The 27,838-nt window shown below is 40.2% G+C and overlaps 2 protein-coding genes and 1 long non-coding RNA gene across 5 annotated transcripts in view; 1 reads left to right on the forward strand and 2 right to left on the reverse strand.

Annotated features, from left to right (window-relative positions):
• LOC126382599 (uncharacterized) overlaps positions 1-4,879 on the forward strand; it is a 7,083-nt gene extending 2,204 nt beyond the window's left edge. Inside the window, exons 2-3 of the long non-coding RNA XR_007569072.1 lie at positions 4,259-4,376; positions 4,704-4,879. This is a non-coding gene — a long non-coding RNA (uncharacterized LOC126382599). The remainder of the gene's footprint in view (positions 1-4,258; positions 4,377-4,703) is intronic.
• Positions 1-6,181, reverse strand: part of dpydb (dihydropyrimidine dehydrogenase b) — a 42,388-nt gene extending 36,207 nt beyond the window's left edge. Inside the window, exon 1 of one of the 2 annotated variants that reach the window (XM_050032555.1) lies at positions 5,826-6,181. In XM_050032555.1, the coding sequence (XP_049888512.1) occupies positions 5,826-5,855 (30 nt within the window). In that variant the 5' untranslated portion in view covers positions 5,856-6,181. Of the gene's footprint in view, positions 1-4,871; positions 5,629-5,825 lie in introns of those variants that run through there. The other variant, XM_050032556.1, reaches the window with a different exon arrangement.
• Positions 6,182-10,244: 4,063 nt separating this feature from the next.
• odr4 (odr-4 GPCR localization factor homolog) lies at positions 10,245-27,791 on the reverse strand. Of its 2 annotated transcripts, none has more exons than XM_050032960.1 (14): positions 27,703-27,791; positions 27,191-27,290; positions 26,763-26,879; positions 21,817-21,909; positions 20,028-20,134; positions 19,911-19,947; positions 18,443-18,586; positions 18,261-18,356; positions 15,512-15,559; positions 15,085-15,204; positions 14,880-15,000; positions 13,267-13,470; positions 12,378-12,431; positions 10,245-10,357 (listed from the first exon to the last, which is right to left on the reverse strand). In XM_050032960.1, exons 2-14 carry the CDS (start codon positions 27,287-27,289, stop codon positions 10,287-10,289), a joined length of 1,311 nt encoding a protein of 436 aa, XP_049888917.1. In that variant the 5' UTR covers position 27,290; positions 27,703-27,791; the 3' UTR covers positions 10,245-10,286. The 2 variants fall into 2 exon arrangements, with proteins under 2 accessions (XP_049888917.1, XP_049888918.1); XM_050032961.1 differs by having other exon boundaries at positions 27,191-27,294; positions 27,654-27,788.
• Between the last annotated feature and the right edge of the window lie 47 nt (positions 27,792-27,838).

A 27,838-nucleotide genomic window follows, 5' to 3' on the forward strand; every position in this document is an offset into this window, starting at 1 on the left:
ATCAGAATGGACTATTACCTCTAGAAATGTGGTTATAAGTAGAGTAGCTTATTCTGTCAGGTAGGAAATATCCATCAGAATGGACTATTACCTCTAGAAATGTGGTTATAAGTAGAGTAGCTCATTCTGTCAGGTAGAAAATATCCATCAGAATGGACTATTACCTCTAGAAATGGGGTTATAAGTAGAGTAGCTCATTCTATCAGGTAGAAAATATCCATCAGAATGGACTATTACCTCTATAAATGTAATTAAATATATGGTAGCTCATTCTGTCAGGTAGGAAATATCTATCAGAATGGACTATTACCTCTAGAAATGTGGTTATAAGTAGAGTAGCTCATTCTGTCAGGTAGAAAATATCAATCAGAATGGACTATTACCTCTATAAATGTAATTAAATATATGGTAGCTCATTCTGTCAGGTAGGAAATATCTATCAGAATGGACTATTACCTCTAGAAATGTGGTTATAAGTAGAGTAGCTTATTCTGTCAGGTAGGAAATATCCATCTCTGCATTTTGGGTCCATACACAAAACCAAAACATAACAGTATTATGTAATCTGGTAGTTATTATATTATTATTTGCGTCACCCATACATATTCTTATCTCTAAAACTAATATAGTTGAATGCAGACTTTCTTTTATGGCAGATGTCGAAACTTCCCCCTCCTCTTCCATGGCACCCTCCACTGTGATCGTAAATCATGTGGCTTGTTGCATAAGACTGTAAAGCCATCATAGGACTATATAACATGGCTTTTTATCCTTTTAATCCTAACTGCTGCTGTGACGTGTTAAAGTGACAGAATACATCATTGTGTGAGATATAGAAAATAGAAAACAGAATATCATGAGAGTATGTATATTGTGTTGTATATCTTAGATTACACCAAGATTGTAGACAAACCAACGGCTTTTCATAAACTTTAAAAGTGTGACTGGACCATATATTGTATGTCTAATGATGCTTTTGGTGGGCCAAGACAAAAACTCTGAAGTCAGCTTCTAAGGTTTAACATGCTGTGCAGTTATTGATATTTGACAGTTGGTCCACTCTGTTTGTGCATTTTTAATTGCATTAGTGTGTTCACTGCAGGAAGTGACTGTTTCAAGTCACTATTCAAGTCAAAGGTTCTACTCCTTTTTTACATGTTATTTTGCTTTAAAGTCTCACAGACCACCCATGTTGGAATGCAACAGTGTGTTATCTTATTAAACTGTGTTAGAGGACTTTTAGGTAATACATTTCTGTATATTTTCAAGGTATGCCAACAATGATCTCCCCTGTATTAAGAGTGACTGATTAATTTAAAGGGCTACTCTAGAGATGTATTATTGCATTTCCATTAAATCAGGGGACTCCTGAGAGAAAGATTTAAGAAAGCTAGGTCACAATTATGGGAGTAGGGGCCGGAATAATTCCAAAAATACTGGATCCTACATTTCCCATAATGCAACTCAATGGTGTCTTTCATTAGACCCTTTCTGCTTCCTAAATGCTCACTTCTTTCAAACCCCACACATTTAGTTTGTAACATCAACCAGTTGATGTTACAAACAAAAGTTGTCAAATATCGAGGCCTTGTCACCCTTTGGCATCTGATAGCAATGCAAAGGGCACTCTTTAGTGTTTCTATGAGCCTATTTATACTTGGTATTAACATGCATCCGATCACAGTCGGATAGCGCTCAATACAAGTTTTAATGGCCACCAAGATGCACTGTGATCAGATCACTCAAATCACTTGCCAAGGTAGTCTGGGACGCACTTGACCACATATCTTTTGTAGTGTAAACGTTAATGTGCCCTTATGCGTCCCTGACAAAGACTGCATCATCAGTGCTGGTCATGGTGATTGTTTTACCGATAAGGAACAAACACTCTTTAAAAGTGGTTCCTAACTGGTCCAGCCACGGGTCCAGATATCTCCTTATGCCTCGTGCACACAACTTTTCAGCCTGTTCTGAAAGTCACTATGTCGCATTACACGACTGTGGAAATCATGAAAATCATGCCGTGACTTGGCTGACAGACATGACACACTACACGATGGTTCACACCAATCATCCCTGGTCGTCTTTCACGGCGTGTGTGATTATTTTTACAATTATTTCAGTCACTGTCTGTTCATGTGCCAGGTGAAATGTTATTGTAGTAATGTAAAAAGGCGCCAGTAGATGTCAGGAGCTAAATTTGAAGTAGCGTATGCAAACATACAAGTCACTGAATCCTCCACAACAAGTTCCTACAAATGTTTCACAATAAAAGCTTTTTCTAGAATATGAAGGGATTCTCTCAAAGGCAGTTATAAGGGGCTTTTAATTTGAAACAGATACAGGAAGTGTTGAGTTTGAAATGACGGTGCGATGCATTAACTTTATCAAGGCAAATGGGAGCATAGTAAAGTAAGAATATAAAAACACAGAGGGAATAATAAATAACGGCCCTTTTTATAATGTAGTCTGTTTCAAATGAAGTTGGTAGCCTCTGCAGTAAAAGAGGCCCACCACTATTTTTTAATTTTCTTACTGTATGTCCGTCTCCATTATAAAGAAGTAACATTGTTTGCTAGCTTGATGCTAATGGCAGTACTCACTAGGTTGATAAAGTGCCTTTGCTGTTTCGCACCATCATTTTCCCTTTTTACTCTGTGTGTAGCATGCATCCCTGCAGGAAATATCAAAAAGCCTGGGTTGTTGTTGCCATACAGTTGTCTATGGCAGCAGATCACTCTGTGTTTCTAATGGTCAAAGTGATGGCTGTGACAGGAGCACTCGTGAACGACAAAAAGAAAATCAAACATGCCTGACTTTCAGTTGGAACATCGTGAGGCGTCCCAGATGTGGTGTTGGTTGTCATTAACTATAGCCCTTTTTAAATAGGAGATGTGCAAATTTGCAGGAAAGCCCAATCAGTCTTTTTTCAGCATTGGCAGTATAAAAACAAAATCGGGGAGTGCATGCCACCTACCTACTTTTGTTTATACAGAATGCGCCTTTTTCGGGGCAATGGGGGGCGTGAGCAAGTAACAAAACGTGTAGCTCAGCGTGTGACGTAAACAATGACGTGGGAGGGAAGCTGCAGCTAGTCAGTCCTTCGGGGATTCTCTCGTGAGTCAGCCCGTTCCTCACTGTTCCCGTCATCTGACGGTTAATGGCCTCTTCATTTGCGAGGACAAGGAGGGTGCGCGATTCCTTGTCTCCCCAGTTGCTCATCTTTACAGTGTCTGTCAGGTTTGCGTTTCCCTCTTGCTACTAGCTGCTTGCTAAATCAGCTGTTTCCTGTTTATCCACCGCCAGTGGGTCACACGTGCGACCCACTGGCTGAATCAACAGTTCCTCCTGAACTGAATCAACAGTTCCTCCCACAAGTCTTCAACAGCCCCTTCCGTTGCGGAAGGCCGCCTTGGTCTGTTTAAACTAAAAGGGTTCCGCCAATATGACTACCCCGACGGCAAAACGGCCCAACATTTGCGGAAAATCTGACAGTGTAAAAGGGGCTTAAGACACACTACACGAGATGAAACGATGAATTGTCGCTTACGATCCATGCCGACACTGTACATCGCTGCGTCGGGCTAGAATCGGGCTGATATCGTGTAGTGTGTACCAGGCATAAGTCATTAGTTCAAGGTCCACACAGTTTAATATATTCATTGTTTTACGTGCATTTGGGCATGTGGTAGAGCTAGTTTGCTGTCCCTGTCAAGTAGCTGCCTGTCACTTACTCTACAGCAGGAAACAGCACTGCAAAATAAAAGCTACGTGTCAGAAATTCACTGTACTTCAAAATAAAGTGTGCTTTTTACAAACTTGACATATTCGCGAGTCACTTGAGATCCATTCAGGATTGGACCAACTTTTAGACTGCCACCCACCAGTTGGGAACCACTGGTCTATAAATTGCTCATGGTAGAATGAGTTGGACGAAGTGTTGTGTGACCATCCATTGTTTTGTCCTGTGGAAAAAGACGTGTTGATTTCTACCAAAAGCAATATCTCCAGTTGTGCCAACACAACTGCTAACGTGATTAGTGAGTATGCTAGTGAGAGTGTGGATGTAATAATGCTGCGCTGTGCACTTTGACCTTCTAAGTTAAGTGATATAGGCAGCAACGGAATCTGAACACAAGTGGTCTACTGGATAACCACAGGGCTCTCAAGTCTCACGCTTTGAGAGTGGAGGGGGTAATGGCTGCAGCCTGCGGGATTTAATTATTCTTATTCTTATTATTTTTTAATTTACCCACAGGCTATGCAGGAAAAGGAAAACGAGGGAATCTATTCGGAGAACTCTCACCCAGGCTTCTGCTCAAAGTTCTGCCAGATGTGTGCAGGGCTTTGTGAGTAAATGAGCCATGGATTGGTCTGTGAGTATTTTTATTTCGATAGTGTTTAAAGCTCTCTTATACTTTGTTTTTATTTTTTAGTACTTTTCTTTTTTAATGACTTTGAAGACAGAATGACTAAAAACTACATAAAGTTGACACCATTTGAACGCTTTTCTCTAGCCATTTATTAATTGGGGGTTGCCAACAAGCCATCAATTATATTCGCAACAAATATTTATCGTTCTTCCATTCTATTCATCCAGATTGAGTACATGCCCTCATGACTAAATAAATAACTTTATTTATTATTGACAAACATTCTACTTTTGTGTCCAAGTTGAGTGAAATGTTATGTTTTTCTTCTAGGAATCACAGAGAAGTTGGAGAAGTTGGGTTCGCGTTGTCTATACATTTTTGACCTTTGTTATTTGTCAAAATAAATTGTTGAAATTAAACAAATTATTCTTGAGTGGTGGTGCTTCCGATGGTGCTGGTGGGAGCATGAGTGGACAGACAATAGGATTCTCCACCTACCATGTGACAGTGGATGTGGAGGATGTCAAAGAGGTTCCAGTCTTTTTTTCCCCAGTCAATTTTTTCCTGACCTACTGCTGACTATTGCTTCCAGACTAAGTCTGTTCATTTTTTAACAAATCAATAGAGCTACTTTTCCTTTGGTAGTCATTTGCACTAGAGTCTCAAAATACAGCTCGACGTCTGACTTCGTGATTGACGTCTGACGTATGTGACATGGGCAGCCCCGCCTTCCCGCAGGCCGAAGCCGTCAGTAGCTACTTGAGAGTGTGACACACGCATGTTAACCTTTTCACACTCTCACCCGCCACACCTGGTATTTCTCGCGCATAAGAAAATTATTATGATAACGCCCACCAAGTTATACCGCTGTATACGGAGTGGAACGTGTTGCAAGACGCTGTGGGTACCGTAGAGCTCAACAAGAGCTTCCCACACTCCAGCTAATAAGGATAAGACGCAGCTACCCATCAGCCAATCAAAAAATAACATACAGCTCCATCAGCCAATCAAAAAATAACATACAGCTACCTATCAGCCAATCAGAAAATAGTATTGCTGTATGCGGGTAAGATTCAAGTGATCTGACTGCAGCAACTTTACCCAGAAAAGGGTGCGGTGCCCACACAAGACGGTCACATCAGCTTAACAACCATCAATATGATCAACAAAAGTATTAACATTCAGAAAATGTGTGATTGTTTTCTGTTCCTCTAAGTGCTTATCCTCACACAACTTAATAAAGAGTTGGATGCTTTGTACCTTGATGTGTAGCCTACATTTATTTTATTGAAGTTAATAATAGCATAGTTATGTGTTTATATACCGTGAGTCTTAGGTAGATTTATCCTCCGCCAAGGTTATTTCCCACCTGTAGACACTACAGAGAGTAAAGAGAGAATGCTACTGAGGGAAAAGGTAAAAGTAGAAAGCGATAAACACACAATAACTTACCTCAATGTCTGGAAGGTCTTTACTCAACATGATGCTTCTGGCTGGTTTGAGGACCAAAAGCTTCCAAATGCTTACTGAAGATCTTCTGGAGATTCTCGTTAGTTTGTGGATCAGAGGTCCAAAGCACTGTCCGGGACTGCTCTGCTCCCAAAAGGAACTATCTATGAGCTGACCGTTCTTATCCACTCACCCTCTTCTCTCACTGACAGGCTGACCGTTAAAAGCCACCATATGTTGTCTTTTCTTCAACTGATCTGTTGATAAGATAGACTGACAGACAAAACTGATATGGTTCTCTGAGGGTCAACGTTCAGCAGAGCTGGACAGCAGATATGTTTCTGGGTGCATTGCTCCTGTGCTCTGGATAAATCAAACAATAACCACACTGAACTGTCAAGTTCAAACTCCACCCTGCATTTTTCTTTTAACTCCTTCCTGCCTGTCTAAAGACTGCTACACTTTCTCTTCCACTTTGTAGGCACTTCACTCTCCTCACAGAACAAATGTCTTCTGTTCATCTGAAGCCAGATGGGATAGTGCCAGGTAGTGCTATGAGGTTGTTTCTCTGCAATCCCATCTATAAAATCTTCAGAATCAGAAATGTTCTGTCACCAAGTTACTTTGCCATACAAGGAATTTAACACGGTGATGATTTGGTGCGTAACATTTAAAACAATGCAAAAAATATAAAGGCATAAAATAAAAGAGAAAGAGGAAAAAATGCATGTAAAAGAATATGTAAATGTGTAACATTATTAAAGTAACTGTTGATCAAGTGTATCGTTGTTCAGTATAATGTTCACAGTATAATACACTTAAAAGAATATGTGCAAGAGGGGTGATAGTAATAATGGTAGGATGTGCGTTAATTGTGTCGGGAGTGTCAGGGTGTGAGTCAGTGTCAGTGGGTATTCAGGGTCTTGTTGATGAGGCCAGCTGCAGCCAAGAACAAACTGTTTATCTGGCATGAGGCAGCCTCTGACCATAGGGGAGTATTTCAAAAAGTTAGTGTCTGTGGTAGTAGGGGTCAGCCAATATCTTTTCTGCCTGCCTCAGAGTCCTGAAGGCATGCCAGTTCTGGAGGGATGGCAGATTGCAGCCGTTCACCTTCTCAGCAGAGTGAATGATATGCTGCAGTCTGCAGTTTGAGTTCCTGGGTGATGATGGAGCCCAGGAAGCAGAAGGACTCCACAGTGTGAACTGGCGAGTTCCACAGGGTGATCCGGGCCTGTGGGGCTGCATTCTTCCGGAAATCCACAACCATCTACACTGTCTTCGGAGCGTTGTGTTCCAAGTTGTTTTGGCCACACCAGGTCACCAGATGGTCCATCTGCCACCTGTAGGCGGACTCATCCCTACCAGAGATCAATCCAATGAGGGTGGTGTCATCGACAAATTTCAGGAGCTTGACAGACTGGTGACTGGAGGTGCAGCCATTGGTACACAGGGAGAAGAGCAGAGAGAAAGGAACGCAGACTTTGAGGGAAAGTGGTGGTTATGGTCCAGGAGTCAGAGGGGTGTTTCTCCAGTTTCTCCTGTCAGACAGGAAGTCTTTGATTCACCTGCAGGTAGAGTAGGGCATGTGCAGCTGGGAGAGCTTGTCCTGCAGCAGAGCCAGAACGATGGTACTGAAGGCAAAGCTGAAAACCACAAACAGGATCCTGGCCAAGGTTCCTGAGGAGTCCAGGTAACGGAGGATGAAATGAAGAACCATGGTGACTGCATCACCAAATGGATTTTTGTATAAAAATATTTTACTGCGAACATGGTTAAACTGATAGATTTTATGACCCATTGACAGAAATAAAAAATAAAACTAAATTGAATGGGATATGATCCACCAAACCTCAAGTAATTTTAAAATGCAAACACTGATTGATTTTATTGATTTGGTGTGACAGTGGGCACGAGGTTCCTTTACAAGTGTGAAAAAACAGAATGCAAAAATCTTGATGCATTGAAGAAATGCAGAACTACAAACATGTAAATCCAATGAGGAGAAAGTCGAAAATGAGACATTCAGCCTCCACCTGCTCTCATCTTTCTAATGACTATTCTGCATTTTTACCATGGATGGTCTTTGTTATTTGTCTTTGTTGTGTATGCCAGAGGGGCTTTAACAAATCCTGCATTTCCAGCTGTATAATGTAGTACAGCCCTGCATTTTCTAGACTAAGGTAGAGGTACAGCAGAGAATGAAGTCACAGTCCCTCTATGTGTGTGTTGTAATCCGAGACTCTCTATTTGTTGTTGTGGTAGACAGTCCAATGGCCCGCGCATGCAACTCCCTTTGAGTGTATCCCACTAGCTACCCCACTGCTGCTGCACTGCACTGCGTTCGTATGGCAGTTAGGGGCGGTTAATGCTAATCATCACGCGTCACCATGAAAGCATAGTGACCACCCTCCAGGTTATCGCCATTAATTCTGTCAGCACTGTTGCCATTATTAGCACTGTTCTGTTAGCATCATTACCTACTAGCTGCCGCCTTACCCGGCTCCATGTTGAGAACCATTAGCAGACAGTCTCGGCCCTGAATGTTGTACAGAGCTCCTTACAACTTTGTTTTTTTTTTCCAAGATATTTTTTGGGCCATTTTGCCTTTAATGGACAGGACAGGTAAGCGTGAAGGGGGGAGAAAGAAGAGGGGATGACATGCAGCAAAGGGCCACAGGCTGGATTTGAACCTGGGCCGCTGCGGCAGCAGCCTTGTACATGGGGCGCCTGCTCTACCACTAAGCCACTGACGCCCCTCCTTACAACTTTCTGTATATAACTTTTTACTTGTATTAATTGCTTTTTGTTGCCAATGGGTGATATTTTGTAACATTTCTTAAAACCTGAGACGTTCACCCACTTTCCTGGTTGCTTATAACAGCCTGTGGACTGATTTCTATGTAAAGGACTCCGGGAGGAATTTTCTGGTAAAATCCAACAGCATATGACGCACCCGTGCCACGGCAATGTGCTCTTACCTTTTGACAGTCTCTGAACCAGGCAAACCCCTGGATCCTGTTTTCTTCCCAGTGTCAGTTAGTCATGGGAATACCACTCTTAAATAATTTATTTGCAAATGAAATCATGATAATCAATCCAACACAGAAATTTCAAGGCTTAACATGTAACTGAACAACAGGCTGAAAAGCAGTGTTGCTGCTCTTTCTGGTTGAAAATATTTCAAGCCTATTTCACCTCCTGAGCTGACCACACCCAGCGGGTTCTGGCGCTCAAAAAATGTATCCACTGATTTACAGACATCTCTTTAACAATGTATGTCTGTCAGAAAAAGTCTTTTTGGGCCCAATGGCATCACATATTGGACCTGGAATTTATAATTCCACTGTTTGGCCACTATGTCAAATGTCAAAGCCTTGCGCTGTTGCTGGGTGCCTGGTCATCACCACCAGCAGAATCAGTGCCCAGCGAAATGGAAAAACAGTACCAAGGAAACTGCAGTAAGACGAGATGAGGGTTACACAGGAGAAGAGATTTAACATGTGAAAAGTAGGGCAGAAATAAGTGTGATAATAATCATAGGCCTTTCTCACAGCAGACATTTTGTTTTGTCATAGCAGGAAAAGCACAGGCTTTCCTAATAGCCCTAATGCCTCTGTTCTTTTCAAGTGTCCCAGTGAGAGTGACAGTAAGCAGTAACCATGCCAGTACCCTGAAATTGAGGTAGGTAAATGGAATTCAGCCATCATTTATTACATTATTTACACTTGTGCTTTTCCTCCTGCGATGTGTCAGAATGTCTGCTGTTAAAAAGACCTATTGAATCAGTATGTATGAATAGAGTTGTGGGATTTATTCTGTGATTGTGTCATGTTAAATTGTATGTGTAGAATAAATCAACATTTAGCGATGATTGGTAAATGGTTTTAAAAGTTAACTTAGAGCGAATGTACTGTCTGGATCACCCTGTAATGAATGTAGAGTGAGTTTATCCAGAGTTTTTCACTGAAAACAGCTGCCTGCTGCTGCTGGAAGAGATTGGTGAGACTGACCCAAAACATTAAAGTAGTGGGCTGTTGAACCAAAACAGTTAGCCGAAAGACATTAAACGCTCCATAGTACTGAGGGGAACTGCAGAGTTTCACTACAAGTAAACCTGTTCCCATTACACAAAACATCATGATTGTAAAAATATTAATATCATGATAGAATACAGAAGAGCTTACTAAAAACAAATAATGGACAAAAGATTTTAACAGTTTGCAGTCAGTCAAATTAAAGATGTATTTCACTGCTGGAAAGATTCATAAAACTAACTGGCTGTCTATACAGTAGAAAGATGCAAATACTTTTGAAATTGGTGCTACTCAAAGCTGGTTGAAAATCAGCAAAGCATCACTTTAATGATCCCAAATTTAAACTGCACTATTGCACTTTCTGATTCAACCAACATACACACTGTAGAAATATTAGAAACACTTTATTTGGTGTGTACATGTGTGTTTATTAAGCATCACTGAGATAGAGCATTGAGGCAGCAGTGGCAAGTAGGGCGACAGCAGTAGCCATGGCAACACCTAAACAACACAGAAGAGAATTAGGGCAACTCATGCACAAATATATACACACTCACATCATACTTTTTTGGTTTAAGTTTCAAGTTGTTAATTCTTAAAAATTTAAAAAGAGGTAAGCGTGACTGGTATGCTGTAGTGGACTGATTATTTCTGTACAGTGCTTGATGCCAGATTAAGCCCCAACTCTCTGAGATGCACAGTGACAAAATTTCCATTTTCTACAGTATATGAAGAAAGCAATACACTGCACAGTGCATGCTGGAAAAGGAGTGGGAAAAAAACATATGTGCTGTATGCTTGTTGTTAACCAGTTGGTTGTTAAAAGGGATTTATCAATTTGAACTCCCCGAAACATATTTTTCCAACTCCAGAGTCTACACATAGTAGCATAGAGTAATAATATCTCATGACTACCATGAGTTAGAGGCCGTTTACACGTACACAGTGATTTTGATAAACGGAGACATCTTCCTTCGTTTGTGCCCTTCATTTACACGCAAACGGAGATTTCTCCTCTGAAAACGAGTCTTTCTAAAAACTCCGGCCAGAGTGGAGATTTTGGAAAACTCTGGTTGCGTGTTTGCATGTAAACTGAAATAAATGGAGATAAACGGAGTTATAGGCAGCTGACGTCACAGTATGCGCCGGAACTTGCGCCTGTGTCAAAAGTGCGACCTATGTTGCTATGGTGACAATGGATACATGGAAGGCTTGAGCTTCTCGTTACACTGCCACCTACAGGTTCGGCATGCTCTTGTGTATATATACACGGGTAAGTGTAAACGAAGATCTTTTTGAAAACAGAGACGGTGAAATGTCCGTTTATGAAAATAGCTGGCCACGTGTAAACGGCCTCTTAAAGGGATAGTTTGGATCCTTTGAAGTGGGTGTGTATGAGGTATTTATCTATAGCCAGCGTATTACTTCGAGTAGGTGGCAGTCAGCACCTGGAGAAGCTAGCTGGAGTGATGCCACTGAAGCTAAACAATGTCTTGCTGTGGACAGGGCAGCAGTAAAATGTATTTTAGCCAGCAAAAAAAGTCAAAAAGTAAAAATACCAATATCAGTATAAGTGTAGGCTATATTGAGAATATTTTTTACTGCTTTACCTTGCTGCAGACAGTCCTTCCTGGCAGGAAAGACACTAATACCTTCAGTTCCTCATTTATACTCTCATCAAAGCCACCAGCCTCCATTGACAAAACAGTTATTATAGCTCGCTAAACAATGGAGCTGCTGTTCTTCCGCTGACTTGATCAGTTAGTTAGTTTGTGTTGTTGTGTGACTTTGCTGAATCTGACCTAACCTTTTTAATGCCAAAGTCGCACAATAACACAAACTGAGTGCAGTAGACCAGCAGCTCCTGTGTTCAGTGATGTGAAATGACTCTTTTTCTCAATGGAGTCTGGCTTGAAGAGAGCGACGTAACAGCTTCAGTTCCCCATCAGAAATCGTTGTCTCACAGCAAGGTAAAGCAGTGGAAATATTCCAAATATAGCGTACACTTAAATTGATGATGATTTTTTAGGTGGGACATTGTTAGGTGGGTAAATTTTTTTTGCTTCCGACCCCTCCACAGCAGTATATTGATTAGCTACTGTGGCTCCTATTATTTACTGTGTTCATTTTTGTGTTCTTAATAACATTGTGAAATTTTAACTTTTAGTAGGTGGAGGCTTTAAATAAGCCCACTCGGTTCGCTGCCTCCCCCTGCACTGTATACTGTTTGTTATTTTTGTCATTTTGCATATTTTAAATTGTACAAAAATAAAAACATTACCTCTGTCTACTTCTCCAAACTGGGGGCGTGCCGACTGACATCTATTTTATGTAATACATTGACTATACATGAGTATCTCACACAAACCCACTTCAAAAATTCCAAAATATCTCTTTTACTATTTTGTAAAGAAGCCAGTTTAAAATATCACTTTTTTTTTTGCTTTACTTGGCTATAGTAGTGATGTTATAAGAATTTTTCTAAACCTAACTGTAGGTGTTACAATGGAAAGAGTTTTACCAATATAGTTGTTCCTCTTGGGCTCCAGCACCTCTGCAGTTTCCCCAATGGGCTCTGGAAACCCACAATACACAATTTCATAAACTGCAATAATACAGTATCTCAGTAAGGCAAACCTGGTTATTGGGAAAAATCAAGTTATGTATAAAAATCAGAGAATTCCTTCACATCAAGCGTGATAACCTCGTTTTAACCAACCTTTATATACAGTCAGTCCCTGCAGGCTCGGGAATCGGAAAGAACACACAGCTTTTCTTTACTGTCAGTCTCTATTTTACAAATAACATACTGCTCAGCTGCAGAAATTACGTATTTAAAGTTTATTTCAGTTTCAGTTGGACGTTAAATATAATTATTCTGGATACAAGTACACACCGCTTAGTTAATAATAATTTTTTTCAGTGTCCCTTATATCTTCAAACTGTCTGAAAAGGATCTTAAATATTTGTTGACATTTTAAATACATTTTGGAGGACAGTAGGTAGTATCATTATGGTTTAGATAGATTAAAGCTATGTATAATAAATACAGTTCAGGAGCAAGATTTAATGTTTTTTCAAAGGGACTGATTAGCTTTTCACAGCTAACATTGTCAGCCTGCTTCCTGACTGCTATATGTAAAATAAAGTATCATGTCCACATGGGGTTAGTGCAAGTAGATAAAAAGTTTTTACGTAACATTGTGGTGATGTTCCAATGGCAAAACCATGATTATCACTCTACAGGGCATTTAATAACGATGTGATAGGAGTAAAGAGAATGAAAACTGATGCTTCCATTCCAATGCTCTCTGAATTAAAACATGTTTTGGTGTGAAAATCCTACTTTATGAACTGAATTCATATATCACACCGTAGATACTGTGCAGACACACACACTCTTTCCCTACCTGCTGCAACATCTGTCTCTGGGATTTCTGCTGGTGTTTCCTGCCTGGTATCTAAATCTTCCTCGGCTGCGTCAATGTCCAGCATCTCCTTCAGCCTGTCAGTCACCTCAGACAGGGCCTCGTCACTGAATTGGTAGTCACACACACACACTGGCCCACTCACTTTTACTGGACAGAAGACACGATGAGGGAGACAGAATTGTTCTGAAAGAAAGACATAGAGTCAGAGGCACAGTGAGAGGAGCGGTTGAGATGTTTTTGATCTAAATATTTTTTGCCTAATGTTACTGTGGTTATCAAGAAAGACACTAAAATTGTAAAGAGCAGCCACTGTTGCCACAAGTGGCAATAATATAATAATGGCACATTGCAATCTCTTAGGTCAGTTGCTTAAAGCCAGTATCATTGAGTGATTTGATTGAATGTGCAGTCACATAGAAATTTGTTCCCCATTCATCTGAATGAAGAAAAAGTTCAGTTTGATTGACCTGTGACCTGCAAGACCTTAATGCTTCGAAATGTCATTTGTTGCCATGCCAATGTCAAACCCCAATGTCAGTACCCTAAAAATCCCAAATAGCCCATAAATTAAGAAATCGTTATCCAAAATGATTTATTACAAATCAACATTAATTATTTTTAGTTTTTCCTCAGACATGGACATTTAAACCTAGTGATAATTTTCTGACTTCGACTTGCTCTTGTCTAACCTCAGTAACCAGCAGTCCAGCACCACTGAAACTGAGACAGTTTGACCACATGTGAAAGGCTCACAGACACACTAGCAAGATGTTGAAAACGTCAAGCATTTGGCATAGTTTCAAAATCTGTGAAAGTGACCCCCAAAAGCTTGTTTGAATTTCAACTGGCAAAATCCTGTCTGACCACACCGTGAGTGCACAAGCACGTTGCAGGGTGAGGTAAAGTGTATACTCTTTTTTTTTCTGTGATAAAACCATGTGTCGTGCTAAAATGTAGTGTAATAGTAGCACAGGGGAAAAAGAGTCATAGAGTCTGACTCTATAATATCAGTTAAACAGCAATATTTATCTAAAGTTGCCAACATCAGTCACCATAAGCTGCTGGTCATACCAGATCAAGTAAAACTGCAGCAGAAAACCCCCCAGGTGTATTGAAAAGGTGCATTTCATAAATTATTAAATTAAGTTTTGATGAATAAAGATGTTATTTCTTCTTTAAAAAGTTACACGGTCTTACTTTAACTTCACTTTAACTTTTGGACAGTAATCTCATCCATAAGTAAACACAAGCTTTTATTTCCTTTTTTTTTAGCTGCAGTTGGACACAAAGGGCAAAATCCAGAATTCTCACTTAACCATCTTAAGCTTTGTGCATTGTTCACCTAGCACTGTTACACTTATATTTTACTCTTGGTGAACTGGGTTTCGTAAAGTCAGGTAATCATTTGCTCACAGTAAAGCTTCTAGTGCAGATCGTCCTATCAGAATACAGATCCTTCCTCTTCACTGGGATTGGCTGACCCTGAACCCACCCACCACCCTGACCTCAACCTTAACCTTGACTTCAACTATCTGTAGACATAAGCTTATGATTGGTGGAGCAAACTGGTTAGTTCTTGTGGGTGTGTGTACCTGTCTGTTGTTTGTCTCTGCTGCTGCTGCTGCTCTTGCTCTCCTCCTCTGATGTCAGCAGCTCCTCCAGTACCATCTGAACCCTTGTGGTCACCGTAGAAACCACGTCCCTCTTCAGCAGCTGTCCGAAATTAAGAGTTCATGATAAAACGATGGATTGTTGTTTCAGATTCAATTCATATTGTCTACTGGATCACAGCCTTACCTTCTCAGCCAGTTTGGCCTTTGGTTTGTTGCTGTGTAAGTAAGCTCTGCTGTGGATTGCTCCTCTGACTGACACACTGCCTCCACACCGCTGGACCACATCTGTTAACCTCCTGTCATCCTAACACACAGGAAATCACAGTCCTCTATAATAAAAAGCATGTACAATCAACTTGATTTTATAGCTTCATTCCAGCCATGATTGCTAATTCACTATGGAGTGCGTAATATACAGTGCCTATATGGTATACAATACTATTCAATTCATTCTTAATGAGAAATGCTTGAGTTGTAGGAAAACATTCAACAAATATTCATGTTGACATTTTCAAAAGTGGTGGACAACAAAACGATTCCGTCTTGTGACATGTAGTTGTGTATTTGTGTGTGTGTGTGTGTGTGTGTGTGTGTGTGTGTGGGTCTCTTACCGGTGTGATGAGTAACTGAGCTGTGTACGTCTGTCTCACATTTCTCTTCTACAGAAAAATATCAGACACATTGGGTTACAAACATAGTCTTGTCTTTCACACAATCCAGAGAGTCTGTTAGATTCATTATTGTCATTACATGTAGTTCTTATTCTATTATATGCACTGTTAGTTGACAGCAGGGACATAATTTACTGGGGACACAGGGGAAGTGTCCCCTGCACTTTATCAGAAGGCAGTATTGGATCCATCCACTTGTATAGTCCGAGAACTAACATAATATTTAAATAATAATAATAATAATAATAATAATAATAAATGTTGAATTATTGCCTTGCCTTACGATTAGTGTCAACACTTCAGTATCTGACCAAATGCCTCCCCCTCTGTTCCTGAGATATGACATTGAGTAATGGCCAGAAATGTGTTTTTGCAGAATAATATGGTTGACCATCAACTTTTGGTTATAAAATGCCATCATTTTGTCATCATATCTTATCAGACATTTGTCTAAAATTTTGTCATAATTAGTATATGAATTCTTGAGTTATAGCCAAAAACATGTTTCGTGAGGTCACAGTGACCTTGACTTTGGCCTTTGACCTTCGACCACAAAATTCTAATCAGTCCACTCTTAAGTCCAAGTGGAAGTTTGTGCCAAATTTGAGAAAACTCCCTTAAGGCCCTCTTGATATACTGCGGTGTTCTAGAGATAACACGTTAAAGAGAATGACAGTCACAGTGACCTTGACCTTTGACTAGGGATTCCGATTCGGATTGGTATCGGCCGCCAATATTAGTGCATCGGCAACGGATGGGACTGCATGGAAAAATGCCGATCCAAGAACCCAGATCCAGTTTTTCACGGAGTCCGATCCAGGTTTTCTGGCCAGCCCAGCGCTCTGCGATTCAAGCAGTCCATTCCAGTGATCCGCTCCAGCACTTACTATCCATCCACCAGGCCAGCATGCAGACGGCAGACACACATGAAGGGTAGGGGGGGGTAGCGGTCAACTTAGTTAACTGACTATTTGTTTTCTGCTCTGGTTTTTTGAGAGTGATATTTTTATTTAGTTTACACTCTTACTGTTTAAGTAAAGAGCATTGTTTTGGGCACAATTAGTGAAATTGGAGCCATGGATGGACTATTGCTTGTTTAAACAGTTGTACAGTATTGTGTGCCTGTGCACCAGGCTGGCACTGACACTACTAAAATAACTGAAAAGGAAAGGCTGCATTGTTTGTTAAATGTCAACAATGTCTTGTGGTGTTAATCTTTTTTTTATTTATTAGGGGAGCAAAGCACAAGTGTGTGGAGTCTTGCTGCTATTTTAATTTCAATTTTAGACATTTTAAAGATTTCTTGTGTTGATTTATTTTCTATTTATTAAGGGGCCAAAGCAGCCAAAGCAAACCAGCTATATTTTTTATTTAATGTTAATGTTCAAGTTTAAAGTTTGTTTATTTAACCCTGTTAACAATAAACGGGTCAGTTTCTCATACCAACTGTTGTGGATCATTCTAACTAACCCGATTAAGTAGTTGTTCTTGTTAGAGTAATATTGCTTGATCAAACCTTTTCTAACATGACTGACAACAAAATAAGTGAATATGTATAACGGTATCAGCCAAAACTCAAGGCTGTAATATCGGTATCGGATCGGAAGTGAAAAAGCTGGATCGGGACATCCCTACCTTTGACCATCAAAATCTTATCAGTTCATGGCTGAGTTAAGGTGAACGTTTGGGCCAAATTTGAAGAAATTCCCTCAAACTGTTCTTAAGATATCACATTCACAATCTTGAGACAGGTGAGGTCACAGTGACCTTGAACTTTAATCTGTGACCACCAAAACCTATTCAGTTCATCTTAACGTCCAGGTGGACATTTGCTTCCAGCCACGGCTATCACTGGCGTGGAGGCATAAAAAGGTCCGGAAGTTGAAATGGTGTTTGTATCTTTTAAGTTGTAGCAAAGAACATACTGTAGGGAATGACTGGGGAGAAATGAGAATACTGGTAACTTAAAAACTAAAAATAAATTTTCAAAATCTGTAGAAATCTTTTAAATTGGTAAGAGTATCTATTACAATGGAGCTTATATTGTCTAGCTTTAACACAAAGAGGAGATACGTTTTTAAATATTGAGCTCAATTAGGTTTAATGGGGTTAATTCTTTATTTTTTTTAATATATCTTCAAAAGTATAAAAGAGATAAAAACAGTTTATTTTTCATACTTTGTTAAATATTTATATGAAAAATATGCATTTTGGATCTTGATGCAATGGCCTGAGCTGTGCCAACATACCATCACATATTACCTTAAATAAAAGTAACTTGCTTTTGAAAAGGTGTCTATGTGAAATATCAGACTGACAACTTTGTATTTAAAACTACACTGCCCTGATGAGATTAGGTCTAAGCAAGCATTCAGAACAAAAACAGGACAGAGGTCAACACATGGGGGTGAAATACTATCCAGGAGAACTGGTTTCAGTAATGGACACTAGTTGACGACTTATCAGACACAAAAACACTGCAAAATAGTTTTCAGTACTATGAGACAGGTGTGAGACAAACCAGTTGACACTCTTCAAATGATCTAAAGAAGTACATTTTATATAACAAATACTATTAAAGTGCCTTTGAGCAAAGGTCCAAAAATAAAGTTTCATTGGCAACCTTCTTCAAAATAATGCTGGTTTTATAGGTTTAATTTAATTTGAAGGTTTCTCAGATTCATACAACCTGTCCTCCTGTGAGCTCTGTGTCCTCTGCCAGCTTTTTTCCATCAATCAGACAAACTCCACTCTCCAGCTGATGTGCCCACACTCTTAGCTCCTCCTAAAACAACGCATGACTTAAGAACATTTCCACTGAAGTTCCTGAAAAAAATGTGTGCAAATATGTATATGTGAGTGTGCACAAACCTTAAGACATTTATCCATGATTTCTGCATCGGTTCTGTTGTCTGGTAGTGGTACCAACATGTCCACATTTAAACAACATGTCACCATGCTCCAGGAGGAACACACACCTGACTGGTACTTCCAGTCTGCAGGCTTGGCCATGCTCTGGAACAGCCAATGACATTGATATGAATGAAAACAACACAATGCTACATGTTCACATCAAAATATGGCATCAAGTCTATGACCATTTGACATGTGTAAGTTGGCTCTTCAGTCAGTTAAAGGGGGAGTGTGTTGGATTTAGTGTTATCTAGCGGTGAGGTTGCAGAATGCAACCTGAATACCCCTCCCTTTCCAAGCATCTACAGTGGCTTTCAGGTCATGTAAAAACATGAAAAGGGCTCTCTGGAGCCATAGGTTGATTTGTCCATTCTGGGCTACTGTTGAAACATGGCTGCGCAACATGTTGGACCCTGTGGAAGAGGACCTGCTCCCTATGTAGATATGAGCGCCTCATTCTAAGCTAACAAAAACACAATCATTCTTAGTTTGAGGTGATTTCACACTAATTAAAACATAATGACTATAATATTCAATTGCTGCCTATAGATCTCCCTAAATCCAACACAATGCTACTTTAAAGCTGGAGTGCAGGACTTATACAGATAAATTAATGTCTGTAACATTCAAGACCATGACAACCAAGTTCGCACAATAGAGTGTTTACATTTTTCTGTAGGCTGACCAGAAGTTAGCGGAAGTTAGAGTTGTAGTGTCTGGTGTCTTCTGCACCTGAAGTGATGTATTTCACACATTTATTGTCAACCAGCCAGAGGGAAAGGGGGCAGAAGGAGGGGAGAGACCATAACAATAGAACAGCAGCTAGGAGTGTGGAAGAAGCTATGGCAGAAAATCTCACAAAATGAGTCAATGCTCCAAATAAAAAAGAAACTGGGTGTTCAGAGGAAGGATTAAAGTACAAAAAAAAAAAAAAAAGACTGGAAAGAGCGCTACTGGAGGCGAGAGATGTGGTGTTCTCAACTGGAGGTATACGTAACAAGCACGTCAGTGTTTTTGTAATTACTGTCACGGCTAAATTTCTGCACTCAAACTTGAACACAACTTGAGTGCGAGTTGCAAGCCTGATGCTTTGGGCCCTGATCCAAATCCTGACCTGTTGACTGATTTTCCTCTCAAACATAGTTACCGAGAAATCTACAAGACATTCAGAATAATCTGGATGGACCTTTAGAGTGTCTCTGTATAAAGGGTGGGTACCTATTAACTCAAAACATTTCAGCTATAGGTAGATCAGTGACAAAAACTCCTCAGCTCAAAACCATTTTAATTGGTGCTTATACAGAACAAATTTTAGGACAAAATTAAAAAACTTGTGTGCTTTTTTTAAGGCAATATGCAATGGAATAAGTGTAATGACTGCAGATGAAAGCTGGGGCTTTGTTAGAAACGAAAGCTGTAAACCAACCTTGGGATCTTTGATGTCAAAGGTTCTGCAGATGGTTCTAATAAGTGAGGTTAAAGAATATCCACACACTGTATCTGGTAAGTAACCATCCAATGAGAAGGCTGTGCAAAAGGATACTTCCTGGTTTTGGGGTTGACGTGCAGTGTGACACAGTCTGTGACGTCATCATCTGCAAGGTTCCACAGATGCTCAGAGGAGATCACATTCTCCACCGCAAAAACCAGCTAAACACAAACACAGAGTACAACGGTCAGAAGAATAGAATAGAACACACTCACAGGTATGTGCACATAACCAAAGCTCATATGATGTGTAAATGCACTCACTGTACATAAAGCATTTATTTTATATAAACAGAGAAGGAATATTGGACTCCAAATGAATGCAAAGGTTGTTCAGGGTCTGCTGGATGTGTAAGCAGTCTCTTCCTACCTCTGACTACCTAAAAGTGTTTCAGTTACTGCTGGTAACTATGTTCCCTCATTCAAAACCCTGTGTTGTGTTCTAACCAAGGCTCTGTCCTACTCCTTTGTCCTTTCTTTTGTTTGTTTAAAACTTCCCCATGGGCAGATAATAAGTCACTTTAAAAATATCTCCAGTCACTGCTTTGCAGATGATATTCAGCTATACATCTTGTTTAAGTTGTTTATTTCTGCCCCACCCAGTTTGTCTCTAAGGTAATGGAAGGTGTCGGGTGTTTTTCCTCCTTAATTAATCTTCCCTACAAAATCCATGTCACTATGAACCAGGCATGATTCTTGACCAACATGTTAAGCGTTTGATTATTTCCTGCATTCTTCAGCTGCCAAATTACTTAATTTAGGCCCACTATCGGGTTTCCATTCAAATGTAGCGCAGATTTTTGCATCTTAGAAAAAAATGTGAATTTATGTAATTATCCATCCACTACTGTAATGCAAATAATGGAAGCTGGTTCATCAAGATAAGCTGTAGATGGCGCTAACTATCCAGACATTATACCACTGCAAAATACAAGGACGCAATGAGATGACTTAACTACAAGAGTGCCAGTCAAACCTCAAATGAAGGGAGAATTTTTTTTTTTTTTAATTTGGGGTATTTCTCCTTAAGTATTTTAGGTGCAAATTGAACATGTGCATAAAGGCAGGTGGATGGATATGCACCTACAAGTGGAGAGGGAAATGATAATTCACTCTTTTATTTGTCATATCTTGACTGTTGCAGTTTGCTTTTTACTTATCTGAACATCCTTGGATTGTTTACAAGTGGCCCAAGAGGCTCTTGCTAAGCTTTTGCTAAGGTCCTCCAAATGGTCTCATGTGACACTGATTCTGATTTCTCTTTACTGGCTCCCCATTAAATTCAGAATCCAGTTTAAGGTTCCTGTGGTCAATGATCTGCATGGCCAGGCACCTGCCTACATTAGAGATTTACTACAGGCCTATATCTCCAGTTTCTAAGGTCCTGTGATCAGGGTTTGTTGGTTATGTTCCTCGCTCCAGGTTTAAAACCAAAGCAGATTGGACTTGGTTGTGGCTCTTGCACTTTGGAACTCTCTCGTTTTGGACACAAGATCTGTGGGTACCTTTTAAAAGCAGCTCAAGACCCACCTGTATGGACTTTGTATGTTTTTTAATTTGCATTTGTATTCATTTATATTTCATGGGCTTTTTGTCTTTATTCCCAAGTCTGTAGTTTATGTCTGTTGTTTTATTTATCATTGTGAAGCACTTTGTGAAATCCTGCTCTTGAAAGTTCCTATATAAATAAACTTACTGACTTACTAGTCACAACAATTTTAAGAGCAAGTGAAATCTGTTAGCTAACTTTAATGTTTTTCTGCCCCCTAGTGGCCAGAAATGGACTCATGCCGCTTTAAGCATGTGTACATCATTAACATGCATTGTGTTTATATGCGTCTCACCTGTCGGAGTGTGGTTAGTGTGTCCTTGGAATCAGTATCAGAGATGATGAAGACTCCCAATACAGACAGGCCTCCGGGCAGCATCTGAGACACCTGAAAACAGATCAAACCATAGCCAGGGTTTCCCACACATTAATTTATTTATGGCAGCCTGCCATAGATAAATAAATAAATAATCAAAATATAATCAAAATATCTGCTGCCACAAACAGATTTTCTATTTTTGGAGCAGAACCATTAATAAGGAGCGCTGTGCTTTTAAAATATATATACTAGTCAGTTATTTATATCACCACACCATCAGAGTGCAGAGCGCAATCTTGGCACAGATGGAGCAGCAGAGCATCAGGTGCACTAAAAGTGGAACTCAATTGTTCATTCTAGTGGGGCTTTGGGGACGGCAGAAGCTCAGTCCATAAGGACTTGGCTTGGGGACTGGAAAGTTGCCAGTTCAAGTCCCTGTATGGACCAAGTATTGAGCATGGACTGGTAACTGGTGAGGTGTCAGATCACTGGGCACTGTCGAGGTGCCATTGAGCAAGGCAATGGCAAGGCAAGGCAAGGCAATGCAATTTTATTTATATAGCACCATTCATACACAAGGCAATTCAATGTGCTTTACAAGAGAAATACATTAAAAACGATAGATTATTAAAAACAAGAGCTAAAAGCAAGAAAATAAATAGTTAAAAACAGTGCAGAAAATGCATTTAAAAAGCAAACATAAAGCAATAGCTACAGATTATCCTAACAATAAGTTACATATCTAGTTCACTGGTAAGCTGCAGTAAATAGTAATGTTTTAAGCCCTGATTTAAATGAGTTGACAGTTTCAGCAGACCTCAGATATCCTGGAAGTTTGTTCCACAGGCGGGGAGCATAGAAACTAAAGACTGCTTCACCTTGTTTGGTTTTGATCCTGGGAACACTGAGTAAACCTGTTCCAGATGATCTGAGGGGTCTGGATGCTTCATAACGTACAAGTATATCAGAGATGTATTTAGGCCCGAGACCATTTAGTGCTTTATAGACAAGTAACAAGATTTTAAAGTCTATCCTTTGACACACAGGAAGCCAGTGCAGTGACTTAAGCACTGGTGTANGGCCCGAGACCATTTAGTGCTTTATAGACAAGTAACAAGATTTTAAAGTCTATCCTTTGACACACAGGAAGCCAGTGCAGTGACTTAAGCACTGGTGTAATGTGCTCCACTCTCTTGGTGTTGGTGAGGACTCTGGCAGCAGCGTTCTGGACGAGCTGCAGTTGTCTGATTGATTTTTTACTCAGGCCTGTGAAGACACCGTTACAATAGTCCAGCCTGCTGAAAATGAAAGCATGAACAAGTTTTTCTGTATCTTGTTTAGACAGAAATTCTTTTATTCTTGCTATGTTTTTAAGGTGGTAGTAGGCTGATTTAGTAATTGTCTTAATGTGACTATTGAAATTTAGGTCTGAGTCCAGAACTACACCAAGATTTCTGGCTTGATTTGTAGGTTTTAGTGTCATGGCGTCAAGGTGAGCACTGACTATTGATCTTTGTTCTTTGGGGCCAAAAACAACTATCTCAGTTTTGTCTGTGTTTAGTTGTAGAAAATTCTGGCACATCCACGTATTGATTTCGTCAATGCACTTATTTAGCAGATGTAGGGGACTGTAGTCATCTGGTGACACTGTTATGTAAAGTTGTGTGTCATCTGCATAAGTATGGTAGGAGATGTTATGATATTCCATAATCTGAGCAAGAGGGAGCATATAGATGTTGAACAGAAGAGGCCCAAGAATGGACCCTTGAGGAACTCCACATGTAATTTTTGTTCGCACAGATTCATAATTGCCAAGTGACACAAAGAAATCCCTGTCTTGTAAATAAGATTTAAACCAATTTAGCACAGTGCCAGAAAGTCCCACAAACTTTTCTAGTCTGTCGAGCAGTATCTTATGGTCAACTGTGTCGAATGCAGCACTGAGGTCCAGTAATACCAGAACCGAAATCTTTGATGCATCACTGCTCAGATGAATGTCATTTAAAACTTTTACAAGTGCAGTCTCAGTGCTGTGATGTGCTCGAAATCCAGACTGAAAGGCATCAAAGGAATTGTTTTGCTCCAAGAAGGTGTTAAGTTGCTGAAAAACAACCTTTTCAATGATCTTTCCTAAAAATGGTAGGTTTGATATGGGCCTGTAGTTATTTATTACTGAGGCATCCAGATTAGGCTTTTTTAAGAGAGGTTTAATGACTGCAGTCTTCAGGGCCGTTGGAAAAAGGCCTGACTGAAGAGAACAGTTGACTATCTGTAGTATATCTGATGCTATGCAGTTAAAAACATCTTTAAAAAAGCTTGTAGGCAGAGTGTCAAGGCAGCAGGTAGTGGACCTAAGGTTTCTAACTATGTCTGTCAAAGTAGCATAATTTAATGGGTGAAAAAGTGCCAAATTAACTGGAGTAGTCTTATGAGGCACAGGTGAAATAGCCACTGTGTTGGAGTTACAGACTGTCTGTCTTATCTTTAAAATCTTGTCTGTGAAAAAAGAAGCAAAGTCATTGCATGCCTTGGTGGATAGCAGTTCAGGAGGGACTGACGCTGATGGGTTTGTCAGTCTGTCAACAACAGTAAATAAAGTCCGTGCATTGTTGTTATTTTTGTTGATAATCTCAGAGAAAAAGGACTGCCGCGCCCTTTTTAGCTCCAAGCTATAGATGTGCAGACTTTCCTTATAGATGTCATAATGAACCTGGAGTTTGGTTTTTCGCCACCTGCGTTCTGCTTTTCTACATTCTCTTTTTTGAGCTTTTACCCGTGTGGCGTTCCTCCATGGTGGTTTTTTCTTACCAGAGACAACTTTGACCTTCATGGGGGCAATATTGTCCATAATATTCATAGCTTTAGAGCTGAAACTATGAACCAGATCATTGACAGAGACTGAGGGCAGAGCTGGTGTGGGTATAAAATCCTGGGTGAATAGTGTACAGGTGTTTTCGTTGATATAGCGTTTTCTGATTACCTCTGTTGTAATTTTACTGGTGTCAGCGGAGATGGCCATTTTAAAGAAAACACAGTAATGATCAGAAAAGGCAACATCAGTCACCACAACCTCAGAAATGTTGAGCCCTTTGGAGATAATTAGATCTAAAATATGTCCCTTATTGTGTGTTGGCTCTGTTACATGCTGGGAAAGTTCAAAGTTGTCCAGGATGTAGAAAAGTTCTTTCGCACTGCCATCTTTGGGATTATCAATATGAATATTAAAATCACCCACTATAACAACACAGTCAAAATCAATACAGACAACAGACAATAGTTTAGAAAAGTCATCAACAAAGTGTGCACTATATTTTGGAGGCCTGTAAATGGTTACTAATACTGCTTGACAGGAGGATCTCAACTGCAGTGCAACATATTCAAAAGACTCAAACTTCCCATATGACAACTGTTTGCACTGGTAAACATCCTTAAATAAAGTGGCTACTCCACCTCCTTTCCTAAGTTCTCTAACTGAGCTGATAAAATGGAAGTTTGGGGGGGCTGATTCAATAAGTACTGCTGCACTGTTGTTTTCATTTAACCAAGTTTCAGTTAAAAACATAAAATCAAGGTTTCTCTTGATAATAAAATCATTAATTAATAGTGACTTGCCAGCCAGAGATCTGATATTTAATAAAGCTAAGTTTAGTGTACTAACATTGTCTGACACAGTCTGTGGCTGACACATAACTGGAGTCAGATTAGATAGAGTAGCTGTGCGCTTCGAGTACACATTGTTTTTCCTGATGCTAGTCAAAACAGGAATGACAGACCTTGGAGATGACTCTGGCTGATACTTTTCAATTTCAAGATGTGTTTGACCAAGGCCCGGCTATTGGGTGCGACGTTGGCTCCTTGGTGGTGGTGGTGAAGGGCAGGAGGGGGGTTGTTGGATCCCTGACTGGGACAGGGACATCCTCTGAATGCCTTGGGTGATGTGGAGCAAAGGGTCAGGTGAAGGGGGAGAGATGCAGGCTGTCTGTCTCTGTGCCCCGTACTTGTCCTTGGCTCTTTTCTGTCCATTCTTGTTTTGGTATGGCATTCCAAGAGCATGACGTAGGTTGGCCTCGAGTAGTCTGCATCCCGTGATGTTCGGATGAATCCCATCACACTGAAAGCGATCCTTACAGTTCCAAAAGATGTTAAAATTGTCAATAAACTTTATCCCATGAGTGAAGCATGCCGATGTCAGCCATGTATTCAGGGCAAGGAGTCTGGTAAATGACTCGATTCCTTTCCCCAGGGTTGGAATGAAGTCCCAATTGCTCAGGGTGCCTGTCCAAGGCAGCACCCTCACTCTGACATCTCTCCATTTAATACATGTATAGGTCCTGTTTGTACATGTGTGTGTATTTTGGGCATGTGTTTATATGACAACAGAGTGAGAAAAAAATGAATGTCCCCTCAGGGATTAATAAAGTATATCATCTTCTTCTCCTTCTTCTTCTTCTTGAACTGGGTCTAACTGCAGCTGCTGCTCCTCCTCTCCATCAATTTGATGTGATAGACAACACTTTAGTAGCCTGCCGACACTGGCAAAAACACCTTATCTTTTCTGGTAAACATAGCTGTCTTTCTGCCACTTCAGTTTTTCAGTTTTGCCTTCTAACACCAATGGACATAACCCAGATGTTGTAAAATAAATATACAGCTCCATGCATTTGATTTTACAATTACTCATGGAGCTAGAGGTGTATTTTTACAATGACTTGAACCCACTGAAGGTCTTTCTGTCATTGTTTTTTTTTTATTCATTATCATTCATGGACTGTATGAGCTCCCTGCATCAATAAAACATGTCCCTGTGTGTTCTAAAAACCCTCCACAGTCTTAGTTATCATGCAGTACACTGTGACGCACTCTTACATATTAAACACCAAATGAGAGTGTATTGGGATGCGGCCTTGTCCCTGTTTGCCCACCTGTCGAGCATGCTCAGTCACCCACTCCTTGTCCAGAGAGTTTCCAGCCGCTGCAGTAGACTCCTCCCGTTGGGGCGTCCGAGTTGCCATGACAACAAAGTCCCTTTGGGCTGAGCTCTGAAATGTTTAGTCATTTACACTGATTACTATCTCATCACTCCACAGACAGTAATGCATTGATTGCTATATGTATTAGTCTGTTTATATCCTGAATAGAAATGTTTATGCAGCTTGTATGGTGTTGTCCTGTGTTACCTGTTGAGTGGTTATTTTTCCAATTACATTGTGACCAACAAGTAAGTAGAGTCAGTGACATCTGACTGTTTTGCTAGCAAACTGTTGCAGCATGTCTGATGTATACTCAGAGGTGGAAGGCAGCCATACGAACAAAGGCTAAACAACAGCTGGATGTTTGTATATAACCTTACCTGTCCAATAAGCAGGCCTGTGACTGCGCCTGCTTGTTGTTCACATAGTTTCGTCAGATATCCCTCCACAGCATCTTCTACTATATAGCCACGACCCATACTGCCTAAAGAGAGAGTGGGCAGAGATGGAGAGGTGATACAACATCAGTGTAGCTACTGATTTTTGTTATCAGTAAGTCTGCATTGAGAAAATGCTGGGAGAGGACATGTGGAAGAATAAAACACGGCTAAACACATTAAGACCAAATCATTTAGCGTTGTCTACAAAAGGCAACACGTAATTAAACCAAGTAAAACTTAAGCTCAACGGTAAGTCGAACAGTTAACGGTTGTATGCCCCTCTAACTTTAGCTAACCGATATTAATTTGCTACTTTCAGCTAACGTCAAGTGGTCACAGTTGCAATTCAAGACGTACAACTTAAATTTGAACTGCATAATACAAGTGCCATGAGGGAAAATACCTGACAGAAGCAAGACAGTGGGTAAAATGTGAAGCAGAAGGGAGACTACTTGCTTTTAATTGTGACAGCTGGCAGTGGTTCGTCAGCAGAGTACAAAACCTCAATTTACCACAATGCTTTGTTCGATGACGTCCTTCCGTCGCACGTCTGTTACGTAGTAGGTGAAGCGAGGTCAAATGGTAAAG

The sequence above is a fragment of the Epinephelus moara genome, chromosome 21 (genome assembly GCF_006386435.1).
Source record: "Epinephelus moara isolate mb chromosome 21, YSFRI_EMoa_1.0, whole genome shotgun sequence".
NCBI classification, from domain to species: Eukaryota; Metazoa; Chordata; class Actinopteri; order Perciformes; family Serranidae; genus Epinephelus; species Epinephelus moara.